The sequence below is a fragment of the Dendrobates tinctorius genome, unplaced genomic scaffold (genome assembly GCF_039654945.1).
Source record: "Dendrobates tinctorius isolate UK_male_01 unplaced genomic scaffold, ASM3965494v1 ptg000279l, whole genome shotgun sequence".
NCBI lineage: Eukaryota > Metazoa > Chordata > Amphibia > Anura > Dendrobatidae > Dendrobates > Dendrobates tinctorius.
The window spans coordinates 691,355-718,728 of record NW_027361946.1 but is presented as its reverse complement, the minus strand read 5'-3'; the positions used below and the strand labels follow the sequence as shown (position 1 = coordinate 718,728).

Below are 27,374 nucleotides of genomic sequence, written 5' to 3'. Positions count from 1 at the left end.
TGACTGCTGAGCCGTGTATCTAATCCTATCCTGTGTGATACTGACTGCTGAGCCGTGTATCTAATCCTCTCCTGTGTGATACTGACTGCTGAGCCGTGTATCTAATCCTATCCTGTGTGATACTGACTGTTGAGCCGTGTATCTAATCCTATCCTGTGTGATACTGACTGTTGAGCCGTGTATCTAATCCTATCCTGTGTGATACTGACTGCTGAGCCGTGTATCTAATCCTATCCTGTGTGATACTGACTGCTGAGCCGTGTATCTAATCCTCTCCTGTGTGATACTGACAGCTGAGCCGTGTATCTAATCCTATCCTGTTTGATACTGACTGCTGAGCCGTGTATCTAATCCCATCCTGTGTGATACTGACTGCTGAGCCGTGTATCTAATCCTCTCCTGTGTGATACTGACTGCTGAGCCGTGTATGTAATCCTCTCCTGTGTGATACTGACTGCTGAGCCGTGTATCTAATCCAATCCTGTGTGATACTGACTGCTGAGCCGTGTAGCTAATCCTATCCTGTGTGATACTGACTGCTGAGCCGTGTATCTAATCCTCTCCTGTGTGATACTGGCAGCTGAGCCGTGTATCTAATCCTATCCTGTGTGATACTGTCTGCTGAGCCGTGTATCTAATCCTATCCTGTGTGATACTGACTGCTGAGCTGTGTATCTAATCCTATCCTGTGTGATACTGACTGCTGAGCCGTGTATCTAATCCTATCCTGTGTGATACTGTCTGCTGAGCCGTGTATCTAATCCTATCCTGTGTGATACTGACTGCTGAGCCGTTTATCTAATCCTATCCTGTGTGATACTGACTGCTGAGCCGTGTATCTAATCCTATCCTGTGTGATACTGACTGCTGAGCCGTGTATCTAATCCTCTCCTGTGTGATACTGACTGCTGAGCCGTGTATCTAATCCTATCCTGTGTGATACTGACTGTTGAGCCGTGTATCTAATCCTATCCTGTGTGATACTGACTGTTGAGCCGTGTATCTAATCCTATCCTGTGTGATACTGACTGCTGAGCCGTGTATCTAATCCTATCCTGTGTGATACTGACTGCTGAGCCGTGTATCTAATCCTCTCCTGTGTGATACTGACAGCTGAGCCGTGTATCTAATCCTATCCTGTTTGATACTGACTGCTGAGCCGTGTATCTAATCCTATCCTGTGTGATACTGTCTGCTGAGCCGTGTATCTAATCCTATCCTGTGTGATACTGACTGCTGAGCCGTTTATCTAATCCTCTCCTGTGTGATACTGACTGCTGAGCCGTGTATCTAATCCTATCCTGTGTGATACTGACTGTTGAGCCGTGTATCTAATCCTATCCTGTGTGATACTGACTGTTGAGCCGTGTATCTAATCCTATCCTGTGTGATACTGACTGCTGAGCCGTGTATCTAATCCTATCCTGTGTGATACTGACTGCTGAGCCGTGTATCTAATCCTCTCCTGTGTGATACTGACAGCTGAGCCGTGTATCTAATCCTATCCTGTGTGATACTGACTGCTGAGCCGTGTATCTAATCCTCTCCTGTGTGATACTGACAGCTGAGCCGTGTATCTAATCCTATCCTGTTTGATACTGACTGCTGAGCCGTGTATCTAATCCCATCCTGTGTGATACTGACTGCTGAGCCGTGTATCTAATCCTCTCCTGTGTGATACTGACTGCTGAGCCGTGTATGTAATCCTCTCCTGTGTGATACTGACTGCTGAGCCGTGTATCTAATCCAATCCTGTGTGATACTGACTGCTGAGCCGTGTAGCTAATCCTATCCTGTGTGATACTGACTGCTGAGCCGTGTATCTAATCCTCTCCTGTGTGATACTGACAGCTGAGCCGTGTATCTAATCCTATCCTGTTTGATACTGACTGCTGAGCCGTGTATCTAATCCCATCCTGTGTGATACTGACTGCTGAGCCGTGTATCTAATCCTCTCCTGTGTGATACTAACTGCTGAGCCGTGTATCTAATCCTATCCTGTTTGATACTGACTGCTGAGCCGTGTATCTAATCCTCTCCTGTGTGATACTGACTGCTGAGCCGTGTATCTAATCCTCTCCTGTGTGATACTGACAGCTGAGCCGTGTATCTAATCCTCTCCTGTGTGATACTGACTGTTGAGCCGTGTATCTAATCCTATCCTGTGTGATACTGACTGCTGAGCCGTGTATCTAATCCTATCCTGTGTGATACTGACTGCTGAGCCGTGTATCTAATCCTATCCTGTGTGATACTGACTGCTGAGCTGTGTATCTAAACCTATCCTGTGTGATACTGACTGCTGAGCTGTGTATCTAATCCTCTCCTGTGTGATACTGACTGCTGAGCCGTGTATCTAATCCTCTCCTTTGTGATACTGACTGTTGAGCCGTGTATCTAATCCTATCCTGTGTGATACTGACTGCTGAGCCGTGTATCTAATCCTCTCCTTTGTGATACTGACTGCTGAGCCGTGTATCTAATCCAATCCTGTGTGATACTGACTGCTGAGCCGTGTATCTAATCCTCTCCTTTGTGATACTGACTGTTGAGCCGTGTATCTAATCCAATCCTGTGTGATACTGACTGCTGAGCCGTGTATCTAATCCTATCCTGTGTGATACTGACTGTTGAGCCGTGTATCTAATCCTATCCTGTGTGATACTGACTGCTGAGCCATGTATCTAATCCTATCCTGTGTGATACTGACTGTTGAGCCGTGTATCTAATCCTATCCTGTGTGATACTGACTGCTGAGCCATGTATCTAATCCTATCCTGTGTGATACTGACTGCTGAGCTGTGTATCTAATCCTCTCCTGTGTGATACTGACTGCTGAGCCGTGTATCTAATCCTATCCTGTGTGATACTGACTGTTGAGCTGTGTATCTAATCCTATCCTGTGTGATACTGACTGCTGAGCCGTGTATCTAATCCTCTCCTGTGTGATACTGACTGCTGAGCCGTGTATCTAATCCAATCCTGTGTGATACTGACAGCTGAGCCGTGTATCTAATCCTATCCTGTTTGATACTGACTGTTGAGCCGTGTATCTAATCCAATCCTGTGTGATACTGACTGCTGAGCCGTGTATCTAATCCTATCCTGTGTGATACTGTCTGCTGAGCCGTGTATCTAATCCCATCCTGTGTGATACTGACTGCTGAGCCGTGTATCTAATCCCATCCTGTGTGATACTGACTGCTGAGCCGTGTATCTAATCCCATCCTGTGTGATACTGACTGCTGAGCCGTGTATCTAATCCCATCCTGTGTGATACTGACTGCTGAGCCGTGTATCTAATCCCATCCTGTGTGATACTGACTGCTGAGCCGTGTATCTAATCCCATCCTGTGTGATACTGACTGCTGAGCTGTGTATCTAATCCCATCCTGTTTGATACTGACTGCTGAGCCGTGTATCTAATCCCATCCTGTGTGATACTGTCTGCTGAGCCGTGTATCTAATCCCATCCTGTGTGATACTGACTGCTGAGCCGTGTATCTAATCCTATCCTGTGTGATACTGGGCGTGCGGCGTCACTGTGTACGTTAGTTACCAGCTGATCGCTGGTCTCCCGCCTGTCACACGCAGCGATGGAAGAAATGTCCAGAGTTTTCCAAGAGCCACCGCTACAGGGCAATGGGAATAGAGAGGATAAGTGCGAGAACTGGCACCTCTTATAGATGCGCCTCATCTGGGGTGTCTGGGGGCAGATTTTTGTAGCGGGGGGGGGGGGAACCATGGTCCCTCTCATGGCTATTAATATCTGCCCTCACTCACCTGCTTTACCTCTCTGGTTGACAAATTACAGCCGGAGCCCACGCGTTTTTTTTACGAGTTAACCCCTTAAATTAACACCTCCACCTCCCATATTTTGCACACAGACCCTCATCTAATTATAGTCAGGGACAGATAAAAGAAACATGAAATGAAATGGTTAACTGTATGTGACACTGTGTCATCTCATGTCGGGTGGGGAAGGATTTGACAGAAGCCGACAATAGAATTAGCGGCTATTCTGCTGTGAAGAACTCTGAGAAATATAAATATATGTTTATCTCAATGACGTGTGTATATATATATATATATAAATCCAACAATGTGCACCAGCTCACTCTACATTTATATATATATGTGTGTCTCAGTGACGTGTGTGTGTATATATATATATGTCTTCTATGTGTGTATATATATATATATATGTGTGTGTCTCAATGACGTGTGTGTATATATATATATATACACTCACTGGCCACTTTATTAGGTACACCTGTCCAACTGTGTGTTAAGACTTAATTTCTAATCAGCCAATCACATGGCGGCAACTCAGTGCATTTAGGCATGTAGACATGGTCAAGACAATCTCCTGCAGTTCAAACCGAGCATCAGTATGGGGAAGAAAGGTGATTTGAGTGCCTTTGAACGTGGCATGATTGTTGGTGCCAGAAGGGCTGGTCTGAGAATTTCAGAAACTGCTGATCTACTGGGATTTTCACGCACAACCATCTCTAGGGTTTACAGAGAATGGTCCGAAAAAGAAAAAAAATCCAGTGAGCGGCAGTTCTGTGGCCGGAAATGCCATGTTGATGCCAGAGGTCAGAGGAGAATGGGCAGACTGGTTCGAGCTGATAGAAAGGCAACAGTGACTCAAATTGCCACCCGTTACAACCAAGGTAGGCAGAAGAGCATCTCTGAACGCACAGTGCGTCGAACTTTGAGGCAGATGGGCTACAGCAGCAGAAGACCACACTGGGTACCACTCCTCTCAGCTAAGAACAGGAAACTGAGGCTACAATTTGCACAAGCTCATCGAAATTGGACAGTAGAAGATTGGAAAAACGTTGCCTGGTCTGATGAGTCTCGATTTCTGCTGCGACATTCGGATGGTAGGGTCAGAATTTGGCGTAAACAACATGAAAGCATGGATCAATCCTGCCTTGTATCAACGGTTCAGGCTGGTGGTGGTGGTGTCATGGTGTGGGGAATTTTTTCTTGGCACTCTTTGGGCCCCTTGGTACCAATTGAGCATCGTTGCAACGCCACAGCCTACCTGAGTATTGTTGCTGACCATGTCCATCCCTTTATGACCACAATGTACCCAACATCTGATGGCTACTTTCAGCAGGATAATGCGCCATGTCATAAAGCTCGAATCATCTCAGATTGGTTTCTTGAACATGACAATGAGTTCACTGTACTCAAATGGCCTCCTCAGTCACCAGATCTCAATCCAATAGAGCATCTTTGGGATGTGGTGGAACGGGAGATTCGCATCAGGGATGTGCAGCCGACAAATCTGCGCCAACTGTGTGATGCCATCATGTCAATATGGTCCAAAATCTCTGAGGAATGCTTCCAGCACCTTGTTGAATCTCTGCCACGAAGAATTGAGGCAGTTCTGAAGGCAAAAGGGGGTCCAACCCCTTACTAGCATGGTGTACCTAATAAAGTGGCCAGTGAGTGTATATGTGTGTCTCAGTGACGTGTGTATATATATATATATATATGTCTTCTATGTGTCTATATCTATTCTTTCGTTTCTTTATTAACCCTGTCAGTGTGAGTTTACTGTATCGCGCACTGAATTGCCGGCTTTGCTAAAAGACACCGGGTGCGTATTTCTCGCAGGTCACACGTGTGTTCCGTGTGTAATCCGTATTTTTTGCGCACCCATAGACTTGCATTGGCGTATTACGGGCGTAGTACGCTGACAGTCCCGGCATGCTGCGATTGGCACGGAGCGTAAAAAAAGCGACAAAAATACGGCTGATGGGAGCTGCCCCACAGAGAATCACTGGTCCGTGGGCAATGTTTGTTTTTAACGCCTCTCACTCGTCCGTATGCCTCTCTAGTGTGACGCCGGCCTACCAGTGACTTTCCTACTTTTCTCCCCCTATATCTTATGGTACCTGCAGATTATTACCCCCAGATTCTCCTCTACCAGTGACTCTCCTAGTTTTCTCCCCCTATATCTTATGGTACCTGCAGATTATTACCCCCAGATCCTCCTCTACCAGTGACTCTCCTAGTTTTCTCCCCCTATATCTTATGGTGCCTGCAGATTATTACCCCCAGATCCTCCTCTACCAGTGACTTTCCTAGTTTTCTCCCCTATATCTTATGGTACCTGCAGATTATTACCCCCAGATCCTCCTCTACCAGTGACTTTCCTAGTTTTCTCCCCTATATCTTATGGTACCTGCAGATTATTACCCCCAGATCCTCCTCTACCAGTGACTCTCCTAGTTTTCTCCCCCTATATCTTATGGTGCCTGCAGATTATTACCCCCAGATTCTCCTCTACCAGTGACTCTCCTAGTTTTCTCCCCCTATATCTTATGGTGCCTGCAGATTATTACCCCCAGATTCTCCTCTACCAGTGACTCTCCTAGTTTTCTCCCCCTATATCTTATGGTACCTGCAGATTATTACCCCCAGATCCTCATCTACCAGTGACTCTCCTACTTTTCTCCCCTATATCTTATGGTACCTGCAGATTATTACCCCCAGATTCTCCTCTACCAGTGACTCTCCTAGTTTTCTCCCCCTATATCTTATGGTACCTGCAGATTATTACCCCCAGATTCTCCTCTACCAGTGACTCTCCTAGTTTTCTCCCCCTATATCTTATGGTACCTGCAGATTATTACCCCCAGATCCTCCTCTACCAGTGACTTTCCTACTTTTCTCCCCTATATCTTATGGTACCTGCAGATTATTACCCCCAGATTCTCCTCTACCAGTGACTCTCCTAGTTTTCTCCCCCTATATCTTATGGTACCTGCAGATTATTACCCCCAGATTATCCTCTACCAGTGACTCTCCTAGTTTTCTCCCCCTATATCTTATGGTGCCTGCAGATTATTACCCCCAGATCCTCCTCTACCAGTGACTCTCCTACTTTTCTCCCCTATATCTTATGGTACCTGCAGATTATTACCCCCAGATTCTCCTCTACCAGTGACTCTCCTAGTTTTCTCCCCCTATATCTTATGGTGCCTGCAGATTATAACCCCCAGATTCTCCTCTACCAGTGACTCTCCTAGTTTTCTCCCCCTATATCTTATGGTGCCTGCAGATTATTACCCCCAGATCCTCCTCTACCAGTGACTTTCCTACTTTTCTCCCCTATATCTTATGGTACCTGCAGATTATTACCCCCAGATTCTCCTCTACCAGTGACTTTCCTACTTTTCTCCCCTATATCTTATGGTACCTGCAGATTATTACCCCCAGATTCTCCTCTACCAGTGACTCTCCTAGTTTTCTCCCCCTATATCTTATGGTGCCTGCAGATTATTACCCCCAGATTCTCCTCTACCAGTGACTCTCCTAGTTTTCTCCCCCTATATCTTATGGTGCCTGCAGATTATTACCCCCAGATCCTCCTCTACCAGTGACTTTCCTAGTTTTCTCCCCTATATCTTATGGTGCCTGCAGATTATTACCCCCAGATCCTCCTCTACCAGTGACTTTCCTAGTTTTCTCCCCTATATCTTATGGTACCTGCAGATTATTACCCCCAGATCCTCCTCTACCAGTGACTTTCCTAGTTTTCTCCCCTATATCTTATGGTACCTGCAGATTATTACCCCAGATCCTCATCTACCAGTGACTTTCCTAGTTTTCTCCCCTATATCTTATGGTGCCTGCAGATTATTACCCCCAGATCCTCCTCTACCAGTGACTTTCCTAGATTTCTCCCCTATATCTTATGGTGCCTGCAGATTATTACCCCCAGATCCTCCTCTACCAGTGACTTTCCTAGATTTCTCCCCTATATCTTATGGTACCTGCAGATTATTACCCCCAGATCCTCCTCTACCAGTGACTCTCCTAGTTTTCTCCCCCTATATCTTATGGTGCCTGCAGATTATTACCCCCAGATCCTCCTCTACCAGTGACTTTCCTAGATTTCTCCCCTATATCTTATGGTACCTGCAGATTATTACCCCCAGATCCTCCTCTACCAGTGACTTTCCTAGTTTTCTCCCCTATATCTTATGGTACCTGCAGATTATTACCCCAGATCCTCATCTACCAGTGACTCTCCTAGTTTTCTCCCCCTATATCTTATGGTACCTGCAGATTATTACCCCCAGATCCTCATCTACCAGTGACTCTCCTAGTTTTCTCCCCCTATATCTTATGGTACCTGCAGATTATTACCCCCAGATTCTCCTCTACCAGTGACTCTCCTAGTTTTCTCCCTCTATATCTTATGGTACCTGCAGATTATTACCCCCAGATCCTCCTCTACCAGTGACTCTCCTAGTTTTCTCCCCCTATATCTTATGGTACCTGCAGATTATTACCCCCAGATCCTCCTCTACCAGTGACTCTCCTAGTTTTCTCCCCCTATATCTTATGGTACCTGCAGATTATTACCCCCAGATCCTCCTCTACCAGTGACTTTCCTACTTTTCTCCCCTATATATTATGGTACCTGCAGATTATTACCCCCAGATCCTCCTCTACCAGTGACTTTCCTAGTTTTCTCCCCTATATCTTATGGTGCCTGCAGATTATTACCCCAGATCCTCCTCTACCAGTGACTCTCCTAGTTTTCTCCCCCTATATCTTATGGTACCTGCAGATTATTACCCCCAGATCCTCCTCTACCAGTGACTTTCCTAGTTTTCTCCCCCTATATCTTATGGTATCTGCAGATTATTACCCCCAGATCCTCCTCTACCAGTGACTTTCCTAGTTTTCTCCCCTATATCTTATGGTACCTGCAGATTATTACCCCCAGATCCTCCTCTACCAGTGACTTTCCTAGTTTTCTCCCCTATATCTTATGGTACCTGCAGATTATTACCCCCAGATCCTCCTCTACCAGTGACTCTCCTAGTTTTCTCCCTCTATATCTTATGGTACCTGCAGATTATTACCCCCAGATCCTCCTCTACCAGTGACTTTCCTAGTTTTCTCCCTCTATATCTTATGGTGCCTGCAGATTATTACCCCAGATCCTCCTCTACCAGTGACTCTCCTAGTTTTCTCCCCCTATATCTTATGGTACCTGCAGATTATTACCCCCAGATCCTCCTCTACCAGTGAATCTCCTAGTTTTCTCCCTCTATATCTTATGGTACCTGCAGATTATTATCCCCAGATCCTCCTCTACCAGTGAATCTCCTAGTTTTCTCCCCTATATCTTATGGTACCTGCAGATTATTACCCCCAGATCCTCCTCTACCAGTGAATCTCCTAGTTTTCTCCCTCTATATCTTATGGTACCTGCAGATTATTACCCCCAGATCCTCCTCTACCAGTGAATCTCCTAGTTTTCTCCCCTATATCTTATGGTACCTGCAGATTATTACCCCCAGATCCTCCTCTACCAGTGACTCTCCTAGTTTTCTCCCTCTATATCTTATGGTACCTGCAGATTATTACCCCCAGATCCTCCTCTACCAGTGAATCTCCTAGTTTTCTCCCTCTATATCTTATGGTACCTGCAGATTATTACCCCCAGATCCTCCTCTACCAGTGACTCTCCTAGTTTTCTCCCCCTATATCTTATGGTACCTGCAGATTATTACCCCAGATCCTCCTCTACCAGTGAATCTCCTAGTTTTCTCCCTCTATATCTTATGGTACCTGCAGATTATTACCCCCAGATCCTCCTCTACCAGTGAATCTCCTAGTTTTCTCCCTCTATATCTTATGGTACCTGCAGATTATTACCCCCAGATCCTCCTCTACCAGTGACTCTCCTAGTTTTCTCCCCTATATCTTATGGTACCTGCAGATTATTACCCCCAGATCCTCCTCTACCAGTGAATCTCCTAGTTTTCTCCCTCTATATCTTATGGTACCTGCAGATTATTACCCCCAGATCCTCCTCTACCAGTGACTTTCCTAGTTTTCTCCCCTATATCTTATGGTGCCTGCAGATTATTACCCCCAGATCCTCCTCTACCAGTGACTTTCCTAGTTTTCTCCCCCTATATCTTATGGTGCCTGCAGATTATTACCCCCAGATCCTCCTCTACCAGTGACTCTCCTAGTTTTCTCCCCTTATATCTTATGGTACCTGCAGATTATTACCCCAGATTCTCCTCTAACAGTGACTCTCCTAGTTTTCTCCCCCTATATCTTATGGTGTCTGCAGATTATTACCCCAGATCCTCCTCTACCAGTGACTTTCCTAGTTTTCTCCCCCTATATCTTATGGTACCTGCAGATTATTACCCCCAGATCCTCCTCTACCAGTGACTCTCCTAGTTTTCTACCCTATATCTTATGGTACCTGCAGATTATTACCCCCAGATCCTCCTCTACCAGTGACTTTCCTAGTTTTCTCCCCTATATCTTATGGTGCCTGCAGATTATTACCCCCAGATCCTCCTCTACCAGTGACTTTCCTAGTTTTCTCCCCCTATATCTTATGGTACCTGCAGATTATTACCCCCAGATCCTCCTCTACCAGTGACTTTCCTAGTTTTCTCCCCCTATATCTTATGATACCTGCAGATTATTACCCCCAGATTCTCCTCTACCAGTGACTCTCCTAGTTTTCTCCCCTATATCTTATGGTGTCTGCAGATTATTACCCCCAGATTCTCCTCTACCAGTGACTTTCCTAGTTTTCTCCCCCTATATCTTATGGTGTCTGCAGATTATTACCCCAGATCCTCCTCTACCAGTGACTTTCCTAGTTTTCTCCCCCTATATCTTATGGTACCTGCAGATTATTACCCCCAGATCCTCCTCTACCAGTGACTTTCCTAGTTTTCTCCCCCTATATCTTATGGTACCTGCAGATTATTACCCCCAGATCCTCCTCTACCAGTGACTCTCCTAGTTTTCTCCCCTATATCTTATGGTACCTGCAGATTATTACCCCCAGATTCTCCTCTACCAGTGACTTTCCTAGTTTTCTCCCCCTATATCTTATGGTACCTGCAGATTATTACCCCCAGATCCTCCTCTACCAGTGACTCTCCTAGTTTTCTCCCCTATATCTTATGGTACCTGCAGATTATTACCCCCAGATTCTCCTCTACCAGTGACTTTCCTAGTTTTCTCCCCCTATATCTTATGGTACCTGCAGATTATTACCCCCAGATCCTCCTCTACCAGTGACTTTCCTAGTTTTCTCCCCCTATATCTTATGGTACCTGCAGATTATTACCCCCAGATCCTCCTCTACCAGTGACTCTCCTAGTTTTCTACCCTATATCTTATGGTACCTGCAGATTATTACCCCCAGATCCTCCTCTACCAGTGACTTTCCTAGTTTTCTCCCCTATATCTTATGGTGCCTGCAGATTATTACCCCCAGATCCTCCTCTACCAGTGACTTTCCTAGTTTTCTCCCCCTATATCTTATGGTACCTGCAGATTATTACCCCCAGATCCTCCTCTACCAGTGACTTTCCTAGTTTTCTCCCCCTATATCTTATGATACCTGCAGATTATTACCCCCAGATTCTCCTCTACCAGTGACTCTCCTAGTTTTCTCCCCTATATCTTATGGTGTCTGCAGATTATTACCCCCAGATTCTCCTCTACCAGTGACTTTCCTAGTTTTCTCCCCCTATATCTTATGGTGTCTGCAGATTATTACCCCAGATCCTCCTCTACCAGTGACTTTCCTAGTTTTCTCCCCCTATATCTTATGGTACCTGCAGATTATTACCCCCAGATCCTCCTCTACCAGTGACTCTCCTAGTTTTCTCCCCCTATATCTTATGGTACCTGCAGATTATTACCCCCAGATCCTCCTCTACCAGTGACTCTCCTAGTTTTCTCCCCCTATATCTTATGGTACCTGCAGATTATTACCCCCAGATCCTCCTCTACCAGTGACTCTCCTAGTTTTCTCCCCTATATCTTATGGTACCTGCAGATTATTACCCCAGATCCTCCTCTACCAGTGACTTTCCTAGTTTTCTCCCCCTATATCTTATGGTACCTGCAGATTATTACCCCCAGATCCTCCTCTACCAGTGACTTTCCTAGTTTTCTCCCCCTATATCTTATGGTACCTGCAGATTATTACCCCCAGATCCTCCTCTACCAGTGACTCTCCTAGTTTTCTCCCCTATATCTTATGGTACCTGCAGATTATTACCCCCAGATTCTCCTCTACCAGTGACTTTCCTAGTTTTCTCCCCCTATATCTTATGGTACCTGCAGATTATTACCCCCAGATCCTCCTCTACCAGTGACTTTCCTAGTTTTCTCCCCTATATCTTATGGTACCTGCAGATTATTACCCCCAGATCCTCCTCTACCAGTGACTCTCCTAGTTTTCTCCCCTATATCTTATGGTACCTGCAGATTATTACCCCCAGATCCTCCTCTACCAGTGACTTTCCTAGTTTTCTCCCCCTATATCTTATGGTACCTGCAGATTATTACCCCCAGATCCTCCTCTACCAGTGACTCTCCTAGTTTTCTCCCCTATATCTTATGGTACCTGCAGATTATTACCCCCAGATTCTCCTCTACCAGTGACTTTCCTAGTTATCTCCCCCTATATCTTATGGTACCTGCAGATTATTACCCCCAGATCCTCCTCTACCAGTGACTTTCCTAGTTTTCTCCCCTATATCTTATGGTACCTGCAGATTATTACCCCCAGATCCTCCTCTACCAGTGACTTTCCTAGTTTTCTCCCCTATATCTTATGGTACCTGCAGATTATTACCCCCAGATCCTCCTCTACCAGTGACTTTCCTAGTTTTCTCCCCTATATCTTATGGTACCTGCAGATTATTACCCCCAGATTCTCCTCTACCAGTGACTCTCCTAGTTTTCTCCCCTATATCTTATGGTGCCTGCAGATTATTACCCCCAGATTTTCCTCTACCAGTGACTCTCCTAGTTTTCTCCCCCTATATCTTATGGTACCTGCAGATTATTACCCCCAGATTCTCCTCTACCAGTGACTTTCCTAGTTTTCTCCCCCTATATCTTATGGTGTCTGCAGATTATTACCCCAGATCCTCCTCTACCAGTGACTTTCCTAGTTTTCTCCCCCTATATCTTATGGTACCTGCAGATTATTACCCCCAGATTCTCCTCTACCAGTGACTTTCCTAGTTTTCTCCCCCTATATCTTATGGTGCCTGCAGATTATTACCCCCAGATTCTCCTCTACCAATGACTCTCCTAGTTTTCTCCCCCTATATCTTATGGTGCCTGCAGATTATTACCCCCAGATCCTCCTCTACCAGTGACTTTCCTAGTTTTCTCCCCCTATATCTTATGGTGTCTGCAGATTATTACCCCCAGATCCTCCTCTACCAGTGACTTTCCTAGTTTTCTCCCCCTATATCTTATGGTGCCTGCAGATTATTACCCCCAGATCCTCCTCTACCAGTGACTTTCCTAGTTTTCTCCCCCTATATCTTATGGTGTCTGCAGATTATTACCCCCAGATCCTCCTCTACCAGTGACTTTCCTAGTTTTCTCCCCCTATATCTTATGGTGTCTGCAGATTATTACCCCCAGATCCTCCTCTACCAGTGACTTTCCTAGTTTTCTCCCCTATATCTTATGGTGCCTGCAGATTATTACCCCCAGATCCTCCTCTACCAGTGACTTTCCTAGTTTTCTCCCCCTATATCTTATGGTACCTGCAGATTATTACCCCCAGATCCTCCTCTACCAGTGACTCTCCTAGTTTTCTCCCCTATATATTATGGTGCCTGCAGATTATTACCCCCAGATCCTCCTCTACCAGTGACTTTCCTAGTTTTCTCCCCCTATATCTTATGGTACCTGCAGATTATTACCCCCAGATCCTCCTCTACCAGTGACTCTCCTAGTTTTCTCCCCCTATATCTTATGGTGCCTGCAGATTATTACCCCCAGATTCTCCTCTACCAGTGACTCTCCTAGTTTTCTCCCCCTATATCTTATGGTGCCTGCAGATTATTACCCCCAGATTCTCCTCTACCAGTGACTTTCCTAGTTTTCTCCCTCTATATCTTATGGTGTCTGCAGATTATTACCCCCAGATCCTCCTCTACCAGTGACTCTCCTAGTTTTCTCCCCCTATATCTTATGGTACCTGCAGATTATTACCCCCAGATCCTCCTCTACCAGTGACTCTCCTAGTTTTCTCCCCCTATATCTTATGGTGCCTGCAGATTATTACCCCCAGATTCTCCTCTACCAGTGACTCTCCTAGTTTTCTCCCCCTATATCTTATGGTGCCTGCAGATTATTACCCCCAGATTCTCCTCTACCAGTGACTTTCCTACTTTTCTCCCCCTATATCTTATGGTACCTGCAGATTATTACCCCCAGATCCTCCTCTACCAGTGACTCTCCTAGTTTTCTCCCCCTATATCTTATGGTACCTGCAGATTATTACCCCCAGATTCTCCTCTACCAGTGACTTTCCTAGTTTTCTCCCCCTATATCTTATGGTGTCTGCAGATTATTACCCCAGATCCTCCTCTACCAGTGACTTTCCTAGTTTTCTCCCCCTATATCTTATGGTACCTGCAGATTATTACCCCCAGATTCTCCTCTACCAGTGACTTTCCTAGTTTTCTCCCCCTATATCTTATGGTGTCTGCAGATTATTACCCCAGATCCTCCTCTACCAGTGACTTTCCTAGTTTTCTCCCCCTATATCTTATGGTGCCTGCAGATTATTACCCCCAGATTCTCCTCTACCAGTGACTCTCCTAGTTTTCTCCCCCTATATCTTATGGTGCCTGCAGATTATTACCCCCAGATTCTCCTCTACCAGTGACTCTCCTAGTTTTCTCCCTCTATATCTTATGGTGTCTGCAGATTATTACCCCCAGATCCTCCTCTACCAGTGACTTTCCTAGTTTTCTCCCCCTATATCTTATGGTGCCTGCAGATTATTACCCCCAGATTCTCCTCTACCAGTGACTCTCCTAGATTTCTCCCCCTATATCTTATGGTGCCTGCAGATTATTACCCCCAGATTCTCCTCTACCAGTGACTCTCCTAGTTTTCTCCCCTATATCTTATGGTGTCTGCAGATTATTACCCCCAGATCCTCCTCTACCAGTGACTTTCCTAGTTTTCTCCCCCTATATCTTATGGTACCTGCAGATTATTACCCCCAGATTCTCCTCTACCAGTGACTCTCCTAGTTTTCTCCCCTATATCTTATGGTACCTGCAGATTATTACCCCCAGATCCTCCTCTACCAGTGACTTTCCTAGTTTTCTCCCCTATATCTTATGGTACCTGCAGATTATTACCCCCAGATCCTCCTCTACCAGTGACTTTCCTAGTTTTCTCCCCCTATATCTTATGGTGTCTGCAGATTATTACCCCCAGATCCTCCTCTACCAGTGACTTTCCTAGTTTTCTCCCCTATATCTTATGGTGCCTGCAGATTATTACCCCCAGATCCTCCTCTACCAGTGACTTTCCTAGTTTTCTCCCCTATATCTTATGGTGCCTGCAGATTATTACCCCCAGATCCTCCTCTACCAGTGACTTTCCTAGTTTTCTCCCCTCTATCTTATGGTACCTGCAGATTATTACCCCCAGATTCTCCTCTACCAGTGACTCTCCTAGTTTTCTCCCCCTATATCTTATGGTGCCTGCAGATTATTACCCCCAGATCCTCCTCTACCAGTGACTTTCCTAGTTTTCTCCCCCTATATCTTATGGTACCTGCAGATTATTACCCCCAGCTCCTCCTCTACCAGTGACTTTCCTAGTTTTCTCCCCTATATATTATGGTGCCTGCAGATTATTACCCCCAGATCCTCCTCTACCAGTGACTCTCCTAGTTTTCTCCCCTATATCTTATGGTACCTGCAGATTATTACCCCCAGCTCCTCCTCTACCAGTGACTCTCCTAGTTTTCTCCCCTATATATTATGGTGCCTGCAGATTATTACCCCCAGATCCTCCTCTACCAGTGACTCTCCTAGTTTTCTCCCCTATATATTATGGTGCCTGCAGATTATTACCCCCAGATCCTCCTCTACCAGTGACTTTCCTAGTTTTCTCCCCCTATATCTTATGGTACCTGCAGATTATTACCCCCAGATCCTCCTCTACCAGTGACTCTCCTAGTTTACCCCCCTGATGGGGTCTCTCTGTGTGACTTGTCACTTCCCCACATTCAGCCTCATGTGCCGGCCGCTCGGTGTCTCCTCTTCCTCCACACACTGCAGTATACTGGGTCATTTGTGTCATCTGCAATAATAGAAAGAACAAGTTCCGTCTTTCCCATCATAAATACTTTGAATAATGGCGGCTCAGCACTGAACCTTGGGGCCAGCACAGCCTACGGCGGCCCCCAGAAGAGCGGGGGATATCGGCTACATTCATCCTATATCCACCTGTATTTCCGACTTTCAGACTCGATTACATTTCAACACTGAGCACCGGGAATGGGGCGGAGGAGACTCGTGACCCCCTGCCCCAACGTGCAGTGCCATGACGCTGCGCCCCCATCACATTGCTGCGGGGAACAGTAACTGCTCCATGCAGGAGCCAAAGATTTAAAGTCCTATCACTTTGAAAGAAGGGGAACAATTGTGAAAGGTCCCAGCATAGTGAAGGGCAGTGAGGGGTACTCTATGCAGAGGAGCATTTTGGTGGATATTTTGGGGAGGGAATGTATGAGTGCAGGAGGGATATAACGGGGAGGGCAGTGGGAGAGAGATTTTGTGCAATAAGTGCAGCAATTATTTATTCAGGGGCCCAGAAGGAAAGATATTTTTATTTATCGTGCAGTATAAGAACACTGCCAAAGCCAGGCAAGAAGGATGCGCTGCCAAAGCCAGGCAAGAAGGATGCGCTGCCAAAGCCAGGCAAGAAGGATGCGCTGCCAAAGCCAGGCAAGAAGGATGCGCTGCCAAAGCCAGGCAAGAAGGATGCGCTGCCAAAGCCAGGCAAGAAGGATGCGCTGCCAAAGCCAAGCAAGAAGGATGCGCTGCCAAAGACAGGCAAGAAGGATGCGCTGCCAAAGCCAGGCAAGAAGGATGCGCTGCCAAAGCCAGGCAAGAAGGATGCGCTGCCAAAGCCAGGCAAGAAGGATGCGCTGCCAAAGACAGGCAAGAAGGATGCGCTGCCAAAGACAGGCAAGAAGGATGCGCTGCCAAAGACAGGCAAGAAGGATGCGCTGCCAAAGCCAGGCAAGAAGGATGCGCTGCCAAAGACAGGCAAGAAGGATGCGCTGCCAAAGCCAGGCAAGAAGGATGCGCTGCCAAAGCCAGGCAAGAAGGATGCGCTGCCAAAGACAGGCAAGAAGGATGCGCTGCCAAAGCCAGGCAAGAAGGATGCGCTGCCAAAGCCAGGCAAGAAGGATGCGCTGCCAAAGACAGGCAAGAAGGATGCGCTGCCAAAGCCAGGCAAGAAGGATGCGCTGCCAAAGCCAGGCAAGAAGGATGCGCTGCCAAAGCCAGGCAAGAAGGATGCGCTGCCAAAGCCAAGCAAGAAGGATGCGCTGCCAAAGACAGGCAAGAAGGATGCGCTGCCAAAGACAGGCAAGAAGGACGCGCTGCCAAAGCCAAGCAAGAAGGATGCGCTGCCAAAGCCAAGCAAGAAGGATGCGCTGCCAAAGACAGGCAAGAAGGATGCGCTGCCAAAGACAGGCAAGAAGGATGCGATGCCAAAGACAGGCAAGAAGGATGCGATGCCAAAGACAGGCAAGAAGGATGCGATGCCAAAGACAGGCAAGAAGGATGCGCTGCCAAAGCCAGGCAAGAAGGATGCGCTGCCAAAGACAGGCAAGAAGGATGCGCTGCCAAAGACAGGCAAGAAGGATGCGCTGCCAAAGACAGGCAAGAAGGATGCGATGCCAAAGCCAGGCAAGAAGGATGCGCTGCCAAAGCCAGGCAAGAAGGATGCGCTGCCAAAGCCAGGCAAGAAGGATGCGCTGCCAAAGCCAGGCAAGAAGGATGCGCTGCCAAAGCCAGGCAAGAAGGATGCGCTGCCAAAGCCAGGCAAGAAGGATGCGCTGCCAAAGCCAGGCAAGAAGGATGCGCTGCCAAAGCCAGGCAAGAAGGATGCGCTGCCAAAGCCAGGCAAGAAGGATGCGCTGCCAAAGCCAGGCAAGAAGGATGCGCTGCCAAAGCCAGGCAAGAAGGATGCGCTGCCAAAGCCAGGCAAGAGGGATGCGCTGCCAAAGCCAGGCAAGAGGGATGCGCTGCCAAAGCCAGGCAAGAAGGATGCGCTGCCAAAGCCAGGCAAGAAGGATGCGCTGCCAAAGCCAGGCAAGAAGGATGCGCTGCCAAAGACAGGCAAGAAGGATGCGCTGCCAAAGACAGGCAAGAAGGATGCGCTGCCAAAGACAGGCAAGAAGGATGCGCTGCCAAAGACAGGCAAGAAGGATGCGCTGCCAAAGCCAGGCAAGAAGGATGCGCTGCCAAAGCCAGGCAAGAAGGATGCGCTGCCAAAGCCAGGCAAGAAGGATGCGCTGCCAAAGACAGGCAAGAGGGATGCGCTGCCAAAGCCAGGCAAGAAGGATGCGCTGCCAAAGCCAGGCAAGAGGGATGTGCTGCCAAAGCCAGGCAAGAGGGATGCGCTGCCAAAGCCAGGCAAGAAGGATGTGCTGCCAAAGCCAGGCAAGAAGGATGTGCTGCCAAAGCCAGGCAAGAAGGATGCGCTGCAGAAGACAGAGAAAAGAGAGGTCTGTGAAATCTCATCATGGTGTCCGTGCTATGTATGAGGATGGAGCGCAGGAGATGAAACTCTGCCATGTTGTGCGGCTTCCAGGCCTGAGCAAAACCTTGAGGAGCTGATCCCGAAGAGCAAAATAGCAGGAGGGATGGAGATAGGCAGTGCTCAGAGTTGGGTGACGGGGACGAGGCCAGCCTTGGATACTGCGCCAAGTGACAGTCCAGCTGCAGCTCCAATAGCTGTGACAGTTTCCTGCAGCCGTGTACCAGCAAGGCCCAGACTCAGACAACGATGGTCAAGCACCGAAGACCCGATAGATGCAGGTCAAGGTTCCCCACCCAGACGACGCCGGTCAACAGACAAGGACCAGCCCCTACCGATACGGACAAAGGAGACCCTGAAGATACCCATGTAGATGACAATGAAGATGACAATGTAGAGAAGGTGACGGAGATCGCAGAGGGCGCGCACGGTGACACTATGGACCTGGGCAACTTACAAATGCACCTACTCTGACGGGTCCAAGGGGAGGAGGAGACTGTAGCGCAGTATGTCACCGGCTCGCAGGAAGGGAAGGCCCAGATCACCAAGAAGACCCAGGAAGAACATCGGGGCTAAGGCCGCTGGACGAAGTGTTGTGCCGATCTAGTGATATGGCTGTCAGCCGGACCCTGCCCTACCCGTGTGTGACCGGCGCCCTATACCGGCAGCCGGACCCTGCCCTACCCGTGTGTGACCAGCGCCCTATACCGGCAGCCGGACCCTGCCCTACCCGTGTGTGACCAGCGCCCTATACCGGCAGCCGGACCCTGCCCTACCCGTGTGTGACTGGCGCCCTATACCGGCAGCCGGACCCTGCCCTACCCGTGTGTGACCGGCGCCCTATACCGACAGCCGGACCCTTCACTACCCGTGTGTGACCGGCGCCCTATACCGACAGCCGGACCCTTCACTACCCATGTGTGACTGGCGCCCTATACCGACAGCCAGACCCTGCCGTACCCGTGTGTGACTGGCGCCCTATACCGGCAGCCGGACCCTTCACTACCCGTGTGTGACCGGCGCCCTATACCGCCAGCCGGACCCTTCACTACCCGTGTGTGACCGGCGCCCTATACCGGCAGCCGGACCCTGCCCTACCCGTGTGTGACCGGCGCCCTATACCGGCAGCCGGACCCTGCCCTACCCGTGTGTGACCAGCGCCCTATACCGGCAGCCGGACCCTTCACTACCAGTGTGTGACTGGCGCCCTATACCGACAGCCGGACCCTGCCCTACCCGTGTGTGACTGGCGCCCTATACCGGCAGCCGGACCCTGCCCTACCCGTGTGTGACCAGCGCCCTATACCGGCAGCCGGACCCTTCACTACCAGTGTGTGACTGGCGCCCTATACCGACAGCCGGACCCTGCCCTACCCGTGTGTGACTGGCGCCCTATACCGGCAGCCGGACCCTTCACTACCCGTGTGTGACCGGCGCCCTATACATAGAATCATAGAATCATAGAATCGTAGAGTTGGAAGGGACCTCCTGGGCCATCTGGTCCAACCCCCTGCTCAAAGCAGGATTCGCTAAATCATCCCAGTCAGATGTCTGTCCAGCCTCTGTTTGAAGACTTCCATTGAAGGAGAACTCACCACTTCTCGTGGCAGCCTGTTCCACTCATTGATCACTCTAACTGTCAAAAAGTTTTTTCTAATATCTAATCTGTGTCTCCTCCCATTCAGTTTCATCCCATTGCTTCTAGTCTTTCCTTGTGCAAATGAGAATAAAGTTGATCCTTCTACAATGTGACAGCCCTTTAGATATTTGTAGACAGCAATTAAGTCTCCTCTCAGTCTTCTCTTTTGCAAACTAAACATTCCCAAATCCTGCAACCTTTCCTCATAAGACAGGGTTTGCAGACCGGTCACCATTCTGGTCGCTCTTTTCTGAACTTGCTCCAGTTTGTTGATGTCTTTTTTAAAATGTGGTGCCCAAAACTGGACACAATATTCCAGATGAGGTCTGACCAAAGAGGAGTAGAGGGAAATAATGACTTCACGTGATCTAGACTGTATGCTTCTGTTAATACATCCTAGAATTGCATTTGCCTTTTTTGCTGCTGCATCACACTGTTGACTCATATTCAGTCTGTGATCTATTAGTATACCCAAGTCTTTTTCACATGTGCTGTCACTTAGCCCTATTCCTCCCATTCTATATATGCTTTTTTCATTTTTATTGCCCAGATGTAGTACTTTGCATTTCTCCCTGTTAAAAACCATTCTGTTAGTTGCTGCCCACTTCTCCAGTTTATTTAAATCTTTTTGAATCCTCTCTCTCTCTTCTCTAGTATTAGCTATCCCTCCTAGCTTTGTGTCATCAGCAAATTTAATCAGTTTACCCTCAATTCCTTCATCTAAATCGTTGATATACCGCCAGCCGGACCCTTCACTACCCGTGTGTGACCGGCGCCCTATACCGGCAGCCGGACCCTGCCCTACCCGTGTGTGACCGGCGCCCTATACCGGCAGCCGGACCCTGCCCTACCCGTGTGTGACCGGCGCCCTATACCGACAGCCGGACCCTGCCCTACTCGTGTGTGACCGGCGCCCTATACCGGCAGCCGGACCCTGCCCTACCCGTGTGTGACCGGCGCCCTATACCGACAGCCGGACCCTTCACTACCCGTGTGTGACCGGCGCCTATACCGACAGCCGGACCCTTCACTACCCATGTGTGACCGGCGCCCTATACTGACAGCCGGACCCTTCACTACCCGTGTGTGACCGGCGCCCTATACCGACAGCCGGACCCTGCCCTACCCGTGTGTGACTGGCGCCCTATACCGGCAGCCGGACCCTGCACTACCCGTGTGTGACCAGCGCCCTATACCGGCAACCGGACCCTGCCCTACCCGTGTGTGACCAGCGCCCTATACCGGCAACCGGACCCTGCCCTACCCGTGTGTGACCAGCGCCCTATACCGGCAACCGGACCCTGCCCTACCCGTGTGTGACCGGCGCCCTATACCGACAGCCGGACCCTGCCATACCCGTGTGTGACCAGCGCCCTATACCGACAACCGGACCCTGCCCTACCCGTGTGTGACCAGCGCCCTATACCGGCAGCTGGACCCTGCCCTACCCGTGTGTGACCAGCACCCTATACCGGCAGCCGGACCCTCCCCTACCCGTGTGTGACCAGCACCCTATACCGGCAGCCGGACCCTCCCCTACCCGTGTGTGACCAGCGCCCTATACCGGCAGCCGGACCCTGCCCTACCCGTGTGTGACCGGCGCCCTGTACCGGCAGCCGGACCCTGCCCTACCCGTGTGTGACCAGCGCCCTATACCGGCAGCCGGACCCTCCCCTACCCGTGTGTGACCAGCACCCTATACCGGCAGCCGGACCCTCCCCTACCCGTGTGTGACCAGCGCCCTATACCGGCAGCCGGACCCTGCCCTACCCGTGTGTGACCAGCGCCCTATACCGGCAGCCGGACCCTGCCCTACCCGTGTGTGACCAGCGCCCTATACCGGCAGCCGGACCCTGCCCTACCCGTGTGTGACCAGCGCCCTATACCGGCAGCCGGACCCTGCCCTACCCGTGTGTGACCAGCGCCCTATACCGGCAGCCGGACCCTACCCTACCCGTGTGTGACCAGCGCCCTATACCGGCAGCCGGACCCTGCCCTACCCGTGTGTGACCGGCGCCCTATACCGACAGCCGGACCCTCCCCTACCCGTGTGTGACCAGCGCCCTATACCGGCAGCCGGACCCTGCCCTACCCGTGTGTGACCAGCGCCCTATACCGGCAGCCGGACCCTGCCCTACCCGTGTGTGACCAGCGCCCTATACCGGCAGCCGGACCCTACCCTACCCGTGTGTGACCAGCGCCCTATACCGGCAGCCGGACCCTGCCCTACCCGTGTGTGACCGGCGCCCTATACCGACAGCCGGACCCTGCCCTACCCGTGTGTGACCGGCGCCCTGTACCGGCCTTTTTCCTGTAATTATACGTGACGCCGTCTCCCCTCCATGAGGCTGCGGGTGGCTGTATCATCAGTATCTTGCACCTGTGCTGCTGCCATCTTTACGGGCTTGCTGCAGCCTGGACGCGCACTCGTTCAGACACCCGGACAGGTGAGCACTGCTGTGTCATTGTGCTGTTTTAACCCCTTACAGACTTTGCCCTTTTTCGCTTTTGCGTTTCTGTTTTTCCCTCCCGTTCTTCCCGGAGCCATGACTTTTTCATTTTTCCGTCAATATGGCCAAGTGAGGGCTTGTTTTTTGTGAGACAAGTTGTACTTTTGAACGACATCATTTTAACACGTCTTGTGCTGAAAAACGGGAAAAAATTCCAAGTGCGGTGAAATTGCAAAAAAAAAGTGCAGTTCCACAACGTTTTTTGGGATTTTTCTTTTACCATGTTCGGCGAATGCTAAAGCTGCCCGGCCATGATGATTCTCCGGCCAATACAAGGTCACAGGCACCAAACACGTCTCGGCTCTTTTCTATTTAAGTGGTGAAAAAAATCCAAAATTTGTTTTAAACAAAAATTGCGCCATTTTCCGAGACCCGTAGCGTCTCCATTTTTCATGATCTGGGGTTGGGTCAGGGCTTATTTTTTGTGCGCCGAGCTGACGTTTTTAATGACACCATTTTGGTGCTGATACGATCTTTTGATCGCCCGTTATTGCATTTTAATTCAATGTCGTGACGACCAAAAAAACGTAATTCTGGCGTTTTGACTTTTTTTCTCACTACACCACTTAGCGATCGGGTCGATCCTTCTATATTGATAGATCTGGCGATTCTGAACGCGGCGATACCAAATATCTGCAGGTTTGATATTTTTTGTTTTATTTTGAATGGGGCGAAAGGGGGGTGACTTAAACTTTTATATTTAATTTTTTAAATATTTTTAAAAACATTTATTTTTTACTTTTAGCATGCTTCAATAGTCTCCATGGGAGGCTAGAAGATGACATAACCCGATTGGCTCTGCTACATACAGGTGATGATCAGATCACCTCTATGGAGCAGAATTGCTGACTTGCTATGAGTGCCGACCACCAGGTGGCGCTCATAGTAATCCGGCACTGACAACCATAGAGGTCTCCAGGAGACCTCTGGTTGTCATGCCAACTCACCGGTGGCCCGTGATCACGTGACGGGGGTCACCGGCGCACGGATTTCAGGCCTGATGGCCGCGGGTGGATTGCAGTACTACTACGGCAGAGGTCGCAAAGAGGTTAATTCTTGAATTTTTGGAGGAGGTTTAGTCCTCTTTTTGTAGTTTTTCTTTCTTGGGATGGTCAAGGACCACAGACCATTGTGATATTGTCTGAATGTTGACACTTGATGTTTTTTGTACCTTGTTATCTGATATCTCTGTAGTAATCGAAGCCTCTGTACCAAGAGGAACGTGACAGAACAGCTGCCAGGAGAACATGGCTCCATCAAGAGGGACAAAGACTTGACTCAAGATATCAGCTTAGGGGACCACGGTCCCAGATGAAACACTACAGATCGGCTCCTTTGACTGTCACTGAACCCATGGATATGGTTGGAAAAGCCAGGTTGGGACCATCCAGTCACCCGGCGCCATGGAGACGTTCAGAGAATCCAGGTTTGCACCTTCGGTTACCTGGAACCCATGGATACGTTTGAAGAAGCTAAGATGGTGACTCTCCGGTCACCTGGCCCATGGAGACATTACGGGAAGCCCAGTAGAATCATCCGGTCACCCGGCCATGTACCTCAATGGACTGTCCGCTTCCTAAGCTTGCCGTTGCCTTCCTCATGTTGGTGCCCATCACAGGAGGGGTTAATCGGCCCTGGAGACCCCGAAGTCACATCTGCTCTAATCCCAGCGAGTCAGCGGCACGTGAGACTATGTAATGGGCGCCATCTGCGGTAATTGCTGGGATGGTTCTGTATGTTGTTGTCTGTTTTGTGGTTCAATAAAGCATTGCCACCCTGGGCTACCCTCACCCTGTGACGTCTGAGTAGCGTTATGTTAACGGGAGAGCGGGCGTTCAGTGGAATGAGCCCCGGTCCTTGCGGTCTCATGCCAGCAGACGAGAGCACCCACCGACCCCCGCACATGTGGTCTTCAGACACTAATGATGGAGGACACGGGCGGTCATGAGATACTGATCATTGGGTCGACCAAAAGTCACCATACACAGAGACTGATGATGGAGGAGACGGGCGGTCACCAGATACTGATGATGGAGGAGACGGGCGGTCACCAGATACTGATGATGGAGGAGACGGGCGGTCACCAGATACTGATGATGGAGGAGACGGGCGGTCACCAGATACTGATGATGGAGGAGACGGGCGGTCACCAGATACTGAGGATGGAGGAGACGGGCGGTCACCAGATACTGATGATGGAGGTGACGGGCGGTCACCAGATACTGATGATGGAGGGGACAGGCGGTCACCAGATACTGATGATGGAGGTGACAGGCGGTCACCAGATACTGATGATGGAGGTGACGGGCGGTCACCAGATACTGATGATGGAGGAGACGGGCGGTCACCAGATACTGATGATGGAGGTGACGGGCGGTCACCAGATACTGATGATGGAGGTGACGGGCGGTCACCAGATACTGATGATGGAGGTGACGGGCGGTCACCAGATACTGATGATGGAGGTGACAGGCGGTCACCAGATACTGATGATGGAGGTGACAGGCGGTCACCAGATACTGATGATGGAGGTGACGGGCGGTCACCAGATACTGATGATGGAGGTGACGGGCGGTCACCAGATACTGATGATGGAGGTGACAGGTGGTCACCAGATACTGATGATGGAGGTGACGGGCGGTCACCAGATACTGATGATGGAGGTGACAGGCGGTCACCAGATACTGATGATGGAGGTGACGGGCGGTCACCAGATACTGATGATGGAGGTGATGGGCGGTCACCAGATACTGATGATGGAGGTGACGGGCGGTCACCAGATACTGATGATGGAGGAGACGGGCGGTCACCAGATACTGATGATGGAGGTGACGGGCGGTCACCAGATACTGACGGCATTTACATTTGTCTTCAATCACTTTGCATCTTGCTGATTGAGAATAATCTATTAACCCTTCTACTCCTGGAAGCTTCTTAAGGTCCATTCACATGATATGGATATGATTATTACTCCTACAGCGCTCGCTTCCCAATAATCTGGCCGTGAATCAACCATCAAAAGAAAAAAGGTTTATTTGTTCAATGAAATGATCTTCGGGCTGCTCTAAAGATCATTGTTCTCGGCAGCACATGGTCCTGTGTAACCAGTATATGCTGCCGAGTGCAATCTGCCCATCTGTGTAAGCTGATACATGACCACGGATGAGCAGACCGGCGGCTGGTGGCCCCCGGTCGGCCCCTATAAGCGCCCCCACTTTGCGGCATTCATCTTACCTGTTGGTCAGGGGTCCTATGAAGGGATTGGTCAGCAGCTGAACCGTTGCTTTGGATGCGAATAGTAACCCGACTTTGACGTTTTCGTTCAGTAGTGTGGAGTCGGCCCTCGGGCAGTCGGCGGATGCAGATGTTCTGGACGAGGCCCGCGCCTCGGTCGGTGTCTCCATCGCCCGCTCCACTGCTGACCTCTCGGTGATGTTTTCTGTCACTAAAGTCGTGTTGCTGTAGTAGGAGAAAATGGTCTGGAAACTTCCGGACATTGGCGGCCGACTCGATCCCTCCAGAAGGTCACTGGTATTGGAGTCGTGGGTCATGGTGTAAAGATAACTGGGAATGATGGGAACTAAGACGGGAAGAAAGGAGACTGTTAGTGGTGACCTCTTACATAGCGGGTGCTCCTCCGACGCAAGAATGGCGCCCACTGCAGCCGCCTCTGGTGCTGGGTCATGTGCAGGGGTGTACCCAGCCCCTTCCACCCTGGCAAACGATCCTGGGGGTCCATGCAAGCACCCCCGTTCTGAATCTATCTGTACATATCAGAGTAGCTTCATCTCCACCCGTACAGGTCTCCATACACAACCCTACACAGGATCCCACATGGGCCCCTAGGACCCCGCACAAGACGCCATACAGGACCCTACACAGGACCCCAGATAGGACCCTGCCAAGACCCCACATAGGACCCCGCACAAGACGCCACACAGGAACACACATAGGACTCTGCAAAGGACCCCACATAGAACCTCACATAGGACCCCAAACAGGACTCTGCACAGGACCCCACATAGAACCTCACACATGAACCAACATAGGTCTCTGCACAGGACCCCACATAGAACCTCACAGAGGACCCTACACATGAACCCACAAAGGAACACACATAGTATCCTGCACTGGACCCCACATACTACCTTGTACAGTACACCACATAGAACCCCATAAAGGACCCCACACAGGACCCAGCACATGAAGCTACACAGGACCCCACATAGGACCTCACCACACAAGAACACACATAGGACCCCACAAACATCCCCACATAGGACCCCGCACAGGACCCCAGGGCACTCGAGGTGTCATCCATAGTCGCTACTCAGGATTTTCCAATTAAGACTCATTTTTATATTGAGCAAATTAAAATCAATGGCATATCAATATCAATATGCCAGGCAATTAGGGGTTAAAGAGGTCGTCCACTTTCAGGAGAGTGAAACCCAAATGCTGTATAATACCAAAAATACCCCCCCCCCCGTCCGGTGCCGCCTCCCCGCCACTGCTGCGGCCTCCGTGTTCTGCATGCAGCAGCGCAGACAGTGAGGAGACCGCGAGAGCGACCAACACAGAAAGAAAGC

General features: G+C 49.5%; 1 protein-coding gene across 1 annotated transcript in view; it reads right to left on the bottom strand.

Moving 5' to 3' along the window:
* SLC18A2 (solute carrier family 18 member A2) overlaps positions 1-27,374 on the bottom strand; it is a 226,356-nt gene that overhangs the window by 110,539 nt on the left and 88,443 nt on the right. The window contains exon 3 of the mRNA XM_073559899.1: positions 26,020-26,365. Within this exon, the coding sequence (XP_073416000.1) occupies positions 26,020-26,365 (346 nt within the window). The remainder of the gene's footprint in view (positions 1-26,019; positions 26,366-27,374) is intronic.